At 37.2% G+C, this 7,830-nt stretch overlaps 1 protein-coding gene and 1 long non-coding RNA gene across 4 annotated transcripts in view; one reads left to right on the top strand and one right to left on the bottom strand.

The window, feature by feature from the left end:
* Window positions 1-82: 82 nt before the first annotated feature.
* Window positions 83-7,830, bottom strand: part of kcnab1b (potassium voltage-gated channel subfamily A regulatory beta subunit 1b) — a 76,892-nt gene continuing 69,144 nt past the window's right edge. For all 3 annotated transcript variants that reach the window (XM_051914737.1, XM_051914716.1, XM_051914727.1), the window contains 4 exons: window positions 7,690-7,784; window positions 7,288-7,408; window positions 3,961-4,049; window positions 83-1,125 (listed from right to left, as the gene is read on the bottom strand). In XM_051914737.1, the coding sequence (XP_051770697.1) occupies window positions 1,036-1,125; window positions 3,961-4,049; window positions 7,288-7,408; window positions 7,690-7,784 (395 nt within the window). In that variant the 3' untranslated portion in view covers window positions 83-1,035. The remainder of the gene's footprint in view (window positions 1,126-3,960; window positions 4,050-7,287; window positions 7,409-7,689; window positions 7,785-7,830) is intronic.
* On the top strand, window positions 691-7,716 carry LOC127523752 (uncharacterized). Its single transcript, XR_007932924.1, has 4 exons — window positions 691-813; window positions 3,976-4,108; window positions 7,397-7,495; window positions 7,586-7,716. It is a non-coding gene; the product is annotated as an uncharacterized LOC127523752 (long non-coding RNA).

The following is a 7,830-nucleotide window of genomic DNA, read 5'->3' as shown; positions in this document are numbered from 1 at the left end:
TTACAGGCAAATGTTCATCAACCAGCAAAATAACTTCAAATTTGGTTACAAAAACACTTCATTATATATTAAAAACACAAACTGGAGATGCACATTTTTATTTTGATGTTAAAAGCACTCTGCACAATGCATTAATTAACAGCTTCATCATTTTCATGGTTGTAAACATTCTGACTCCATTTGTCATGGACATTAACTAGTTGCTTACAGTAGTTGTGCAGTAGTTTTATCACTCTCTGGACAGTATGTACTGCTTAGCAGTTCAAAAGTTACCAAATACAGCAGCAAGCATTTACATCTTTAACCAGTGTCAGTTAATAAAGTTGAACTTTATCACTGGAAAAGCATTTAAACAAACTAATTTTCTTTTATAATCTTCATTTAAAATGACAGAGAAATAAGAAATTATTGAATAGATTAGACATGACAAATTGTAGGGATTACAGAGGGAACATACACGAACAGTCTTTTAATGATGGATGGATCAACATTAAACACAATAACAGCCCACTTTGCTGTTGATGGCTTCTTAATCCATTTTACTAAAGCACACATCTTACACAGTTCAACTCCACATGCTGCTCTGCCATACATCACAGTTCTTAGCCATTACATTCTCAGTGTGATATGCAGTGCGTTTTCCTTACTTTTTAATAGACAGTAAACAGGGCCTGTCATTTTCCCCTTTTCAGAATGAATATCCAGAGGTCAAGGGTCAAGACCAGGTTCACTTTGGCACATATGGATAATGGACAGCTGAATGCAAAACCCCATGGATGAGGTAGTCCAGGAGCTTCTGTACTTCACAGGCAGGTGTGTCTCCACAGAGAGTTTTAATGCAAGGTTGAGCTCAGGTTTAAGTCGAACAGAAGCATGCATAACACTTTAGCATTTCTACTGTAATGGTAACAATGGCTCTCTGCAGAAGTTGATATAGACACACAATAGTGGGAATCACACACTGTAGACACCCGCCGACACAAGAGGGCTGGCATGGGATCCTGAGTCTCAAGGCTTACAGGTTCACAGAAAGGCCTAGTGATGGTAGTCCTTCTTACTGTGGGGACGGTTACCCAGGACTTTGTCGATGTCCGAGGCCACTTGAGTGGTGATCTTTGGAAGAACCTGTCAGCGAGAATGTAATCCACATCATGTAACTGCTAAAAACACAGGCAACAGAATCAAAGCTTCACATAATAATTTACTCAAAATGAAAATTCTGTCATTATGCACTCACCCGGTTGTGAATCTAAATCCATATATTTATTTTATGGGTTTTTTTTTTATTGTTTATACAGTACTTTTTTAACTTTTAAAGTAATTAAAAAAAAAATAAATATAAAAATACACAATAAAATTAACTATTAATAATAATAAACAAAATAAAACAATATTGAAAATATTTAAAAAATAATTTAAAATAAAATTAATATTATTAATATTATTTTAATAAACCAAAAATAAAACATTATTGACAATTTGTAATGTAATAATTTAAAAATTAAAATTGTCATCATTCACTCACCCTCGTGTGTATCTTCATCCATATATTTGTTATTTTATGCTTTTTTTTTTTTTATTTCAAGTAAATGAGAGTGAGTAAAAGATGATCGATTATTTTTATTTTTGGGTTAACCATTCATTTAAAGTGGTCAAGCTGGTTTTTAGAACATGGTGGCTGCTAGATGTAACTAACTTGACTAAAGGCTCTTTCACACTGAGCGCGATGCGATAAAGCGAAGCTAATTGGCAATGAATAGTACTTTCACACTGAATGCAAAACGATTGATCACCTTCCGCTAGTTCAAGCCTGAACGATGGGTGGCGCTGACCGAGAATGCATTTTATGTCTGCACACTAGGCTTAAAGGGTTAGTTCACCCAAAAATGAAAATAATGTCATTTATTACTCACCCTCATGCCGTTCCACACCCGTAAGACCTTCGTTCATCTTCAGAACACAAATTAAGATATTTTTGTTGAAATCTGATGGCTCAGTGAGGCCTCCATAGCCAGCAATGACATTGTGATGGCTGATTTCAAAACACTTCTTCAGGAAGCTTCGGAGTGTTATGAATCAGCGTGTCGAATCATGATTCGGATCGCGTGTCAAACCGCCAGACTGCTGAAATCACGTGATTTTGGCACTCCGAACCGCTGATTCGCCACGCTGATTCATAACGCTCCGAAGCTTAATGAAGCATTGTTTTGAAATCGGCCATCACTATATAAATCGTTATTTTGTTTTTTTGGCGCACCAAAAATATTCTCGTCGCGTTATAATATTAATATTGAACCACTGTACTCACATGAACTGATTTAAATATGTTTTTAGTACATTAATGGATCTTGAGAGAGAAAATGTCATTGCTGGCTATGGAGGCCTCACTGAGCCATCGGATTTCAACAAAAATATCTTAATTTGCATTCCGAAGATAAACGAAGGTCTTACTGGTGTGGAACGACATGAGGGCGAGTAATAAATGACATTATTTTCATTTTTGGGTGAACTAACCCTTTAAACACATTTGGCTTTAACCTCATCCACTGCACAACATATAACAGTAAATTAAGATAAATACATTTTGGTACTACACCAGAAACATAAACTATATATAATGCTTACAACTTTTTTAAGATATTAAACTCACCATCGATTCCTATTTTCTCGGCAATTCCTTGCCACAGGACTTCATTTTTGTCAATGTTTTTGTAGTTGCAGTGACTTTTATCAAACAGTTCTCCGTCCTCAGATATGAATGAACTCAACATCCATTCACTTTTCTCTTTTCTTCAGTTTTACGCTGGATTTCAAAGTAGCTTTCTGTGCTATAGCGCCACTAATCTCAGCTTTTGTGCAACAGCAATGGCTCTGGCCACGTGATCTAATACTCAAATCTAATTGGACGGCCCATTTCATCACAGAGCGACGGAGGGTGGGGGGGAATAGACACACTGGTCGGAAAAAAATGTCCGCTTTGTCGTGCCGCGATTGATCACGCTCAGTGTTCAAGAGTGTCATCGCGTTGTACATTCAAGTCGCTTAATCACACTGGATGTGAAAGGCCCTTAAAGGGATAGTTCACCCAAAAATGAAAATTCTGTCATCATTTACTCACCCTCAAGTAGTTCCAAACCTGTATGAGTTTATTTGTTCTGCTGAACACAAAGGAATATATTTGGAAGAATGTCATTAACCAATCAGATCTCGCCACCCATTTACTACCAAAGTAGGAAAAATAAATACTATTGTAGTCAATGGGGGGCGAGATCTGTTTGGTAACTGGCATTCTCACAAATATCTTCCTTTGCATTCATCAGAACAAAGAAATTCATACAGGTTTGGAACTACTTGAGGGTGAGTAAATGATGACAGAATTTTCATTTTTTAAATCAGTGGTTTTCAACCATTTTACTCCATTGCCCACAACAGTATTCAAAGTTTTCCAGTTGTTTCTGGTTTACTGGATTAGGATTAAGTAATTAAATATTAAGATTGAGATTTTAATAATCTGCGTGACCTTTTCAGGTCTGTTGTTGAGGGGGTGAATTAAAATATGAAATATCTTGATTAAGCTTAATGTTTGTTTTGTTTTAATTTTAAATCATTTTAAGTAGTCTTGAGGCCTCCTTTGAAGTTTGCTGACGCCCCTTGGTTGAAAACCACTGGTCTAAATAGTTGTCCAACTATTTAGCCAAGCTAGAAACCACGTCAAACCATCCTCTCTCTGAAGCTTTAGTTGGATCTTCCATCAGTGTGTGAAATTTTGCCATAGCACATAAAAATAACATTGAGCAATATCCTGGGGTTGATGTTTTAAATGTAAATGAACCATGTGAAATTCAGAAGTGAGGTGTTAGAGATTAGAGCAGAGAGCTGTAGCAGGCCACTAGAGCTTATGGGATGGCAGTGATTCCACAGTGTGACAGTGTATTTGAGATGTTTTGATAAATCTCTTGCCTGTATCGCCCCCAGGTTTTCAGTGAGCTGTGCAGGGTTGGAGGTCCCCAGGAGAACCGAACTCACTCCTTCATTACGGAGGCACCAGGCTACAGAGGAACACAGAGAATAGATTTATGAGGAAGCTGTGCTTTGGTCCTATATTTATGTAAGTTTCAAGCCAGTGAATCATTGGAATCATTGGAAATTTGTTTATCATACTATTTAAATTAAAATAATAATAAAAATACACAAAATAAAATGTATTAAAATCAATTAATACAAACAATATTTTTTAGAAAAGATTTATTATAAAACAAAATGAAAATAATTACTGTTTTTTTTTAACATTTTAACACCAGTTTCTAATAGAATTTTACCCTCCACAGCTATAAGCCTCCATTAAAACACATATATTTAAACTGTAAAAGAGTCACCATAAAGGATTTCCAAGAAATCGTAAAAAGGCTTCCAAATGGACCAAAACATGCCAAGTTTGTTTTTCATTAGGTATGTAATTGTAGTAGTATACGACAACATACACACTGTAAAGTTTCAGGAGTGACAACCACATTTGAATACAGAAGTGAATCCCCTAAATGATTGTGTGTGCGTACAGAACACGACTCGCTCCTGAAATTTGCGATGATTGACAGCATGGTAACCATAGCAAAGTTCTGGTGTCTCGCATGTTTGGTATCCACTATTTTGACAAAAGTAATATTACAGCGACCAAAGGCTCAAAGTAGGGATGCACAATATTTTTTAAGGACCGAGTACGAATAACGATACTTTTTTTCTAGTGCTCGCCAATACCGATGCCTATACATTTATTAATTTCTCTCTCTCTCTCTTTTTTTTTTTTCTGATGTTGCAGCTTTCCAAGCACAACACAGTGAGACTAATGAATGTAGGACAGCTTCTTTATTATTACTCTAATGAAAAAAGTAATAATTTTTATGTGCTTGTCACAAAATTTCACAGTGTCCAAAAACCTTCAAAGGGCATAATTACCAATATATATAATTGTTGTTATATAAAAAGAAATTTACAAACAAATTACAAACAATACAACAAATACTATAGAGATACAAATTAAATAAACTTGTTTTTCAGATACAGTAGGTTTATTTACCATGTATACATTTATTTAACATATTTTGTTGTTTTATTAATATTAATGACAAATATAGGCTACGGTCCCTTTAAGACCGAATCCATGGATAATGACACATATCCTGTTTTCACCCGAATGTTTACGTCCACTTAAGCCATAACCGACTGTATTTATTTGAGATACTCCACACGATGGACATTTTGACAACTATGTGTGCATTTGACCATTCAGGCGCAAGGAGAACTGATCGCGCGCATGTCCGAGAGAACTGGGATCGCGCGCAAGTAAGAGAGCGCGCTTCTGGTCTGTGTCATTCAGCGCGATTCCGCCTATCCCGCCTTCACTAATCGATAACGAATTGTGATTGAAAGCATGCAGTTGTCATCATTAATTTTTTAAGTATTTCTACACCTCTGAGGCTGACATTGTTTATGCTGCTGCCGCCGGTGTCTCTGTGCACGGAAAATTCTGTCAGTTACGTCACGTGAGGTATCGGTCTTTGGTATCGGGGGTATTTTTACGAGTATGAGTACAAGTATACGAGCTTAGTATCGGGCCCGATACCGATACTGGTTTTGGTGCATCCCTAACTCAAAGTATGTTGTGTAATTTTAACTAAACCACCGTGTACAGATCATACAGATGCATCATGTTTTGTTTCTGCTTGTAAGGCTGCTTCGCAAAGTGCACTCTTGAAGTGTTGCCATGTCCACAAGCTATTTTGGGCATGTTGTTTGGGTTTGGTTCATAAAGCGATCAAGTTTATGGGGATATTAAAGTGGGCAGTTGCGGGTCGCAATATTTTGGTCTTGTTTTCTATAGCATTTGGATTTTTCTCGGCTTGTTCTTGTTCACTGTTTTTCTAGCAAGATCTTGCAACATGAATGGGTCAAATCTCGTACCTCTTTCCCTGTGGTTTTCTTGCACCGCACACATACAGAAGAGAGGCACATCTCTGATGCACGTTTAAATATGCCATTAACAACTAGTTGTTCAGTTCCGTACACACTGCATAGAATTTTTGTAAATGTATCCACATTTCCATATCCATATCCAGTGTGTACAGAACAGAACTGAACAACTAGTTGTTAATGGCATATTTATGGATTTAATTCCTTTTTCAGGTTGTAGAATACGGTTGTCACTCTCGTAAATTACTTAACTGTATGTGTACAGAACAGGATTAAGCACTAAAGGTGAACTGACAACCAAATCTAACTGTAGTGTGTATGTTGGCCTACATGAGGTCATTTAATTTGTTAAAAAACAGGTAAATAATAGGTAAATACATGTATTAGCCTCCAACAGCAACAAAAAGTATTAAGAAACAACCCAAAGACTTGGTGACTTTAAAGGGTTAATTCACCCAAAAAAGAAATTATCTGTCATTAATTACTCACCCTCATGTTGTTTTACACCCATAAGACCTTCATTCATCTTTGGAACACAAATTATGATATTTTTGATGAAATCTGAGAGGTATATGCCTCCATAAGCGAAGAGAATACTTTTTGTGCTCAAAAAAATTAATAAATAAAAATACTTAATTGAACAATATATTCTCTTCTGTCATTCTCATATGCTGTTTACATTCAGCGTTTCCAGGTTCTACATCAGAACGCCGACTCATTATTGGCCAGCTCCCATGTCAGCATCACACAAATGCATCGTGCTGCTCATGTGAACAGCGTCTGCCAATAATGAGCCCACATTCTGACGCAGAACCTGGAAGCGCTGAATGTAAACAGCGTATGAGAATGACACAGAAGAGAATATTGTTGAATAAAGTTGTTATTTTTGTTTTATTTTTGTGCACAAAAAGTATTCTCGTCGCTTCATAAAATTAAGGCTGAACCACTGCAGTCACGTCGACTGTTTTAATGATGTCTTTAGTACCTTTCTGGACCTTGAAAGTGGTGGTTAAATTGCTGTCTATGGACGAGTCATATACCTCTCGGATTTCATCAAAAATATCTTAATTTGAGTTCCGAAGATGAACGAAGGTCTTACGGGTGTGGAGCGACATGAGGGTGAGTAATAAATGACAGAATTTTCATTTTTGGGTGAACCTTTAAAGCCCTGTGAGTTAAGTGCATAAAAGCAGAAATTCAGCCTTTACTCTTGTCTGTATTGCGTAAACAGTGACAGAACAGTCGAGTCACTCTGGCAGTGATAATATGCGGCACATTGTGACAGTTGAAGTGAATATGGGTGAAGTTCTTTTGACCTACCGATGGCAAGTTGTGGCAGGGTACAGCTGAGCCTCTCAGCAATGTGGGTCAATTCCTTAAGCTTCGCCTGCTGCTTTCTGCCATCCTCACTCAGAATCTTCTCCTTCAGCCACTGGTATGACTGCACAGAGAGAGAAATACAGTGAGACAACCACAGCAAACCTGCCCTGACAGACCTGCCACCCTCATCGCTGGATACTAGCTGAAGGTGTAATCTATTATCCTCCTAAATCACTTCATCCAGTAACAAACTGTCCTGTTTAACTCTTGTTTTGTTCTTCTGTTGTTTTGGACACAGAAATCTGGCACTGTTTCAGTTGGATATGGATCAGTTTACTCAACAGATATCTATCCTTATGTTTTGAGGAAATTATGTGTCTGCCATGACACAAGATTAAGTACCTTCAAAGAGGCTCTAGAAGATTCTGGGATGCCATTTTCATATTTTCCTGTGATGATGCCACAGGCCAGAGGAGACCAGGACACTACTCCAACACCTGCGGTACAAGAAATACTAATTAATTATGGGTGTTTATGTGTGCA

The sequence above is a fragment of the Ctenopharyngodon idella genome, chromosome 2 (assembly GCF_019924925.1).
Source record: "Ctenopharyngodon idella isolate HZGC_01 chromosome 2, HZGC01, whole genome shotgun sequence".
NCBI lineage: Eukaryota > Metazoa > Chordata > Actinopteri > Cypriniformes > Xenocyprididae > Ctenopharyngodon > Ctenopharyngodon idella.
Note: the sequence above shows the minus strand (reverse complement) of the source record. Positions and strands in the feature narration are given on the sequence as shown.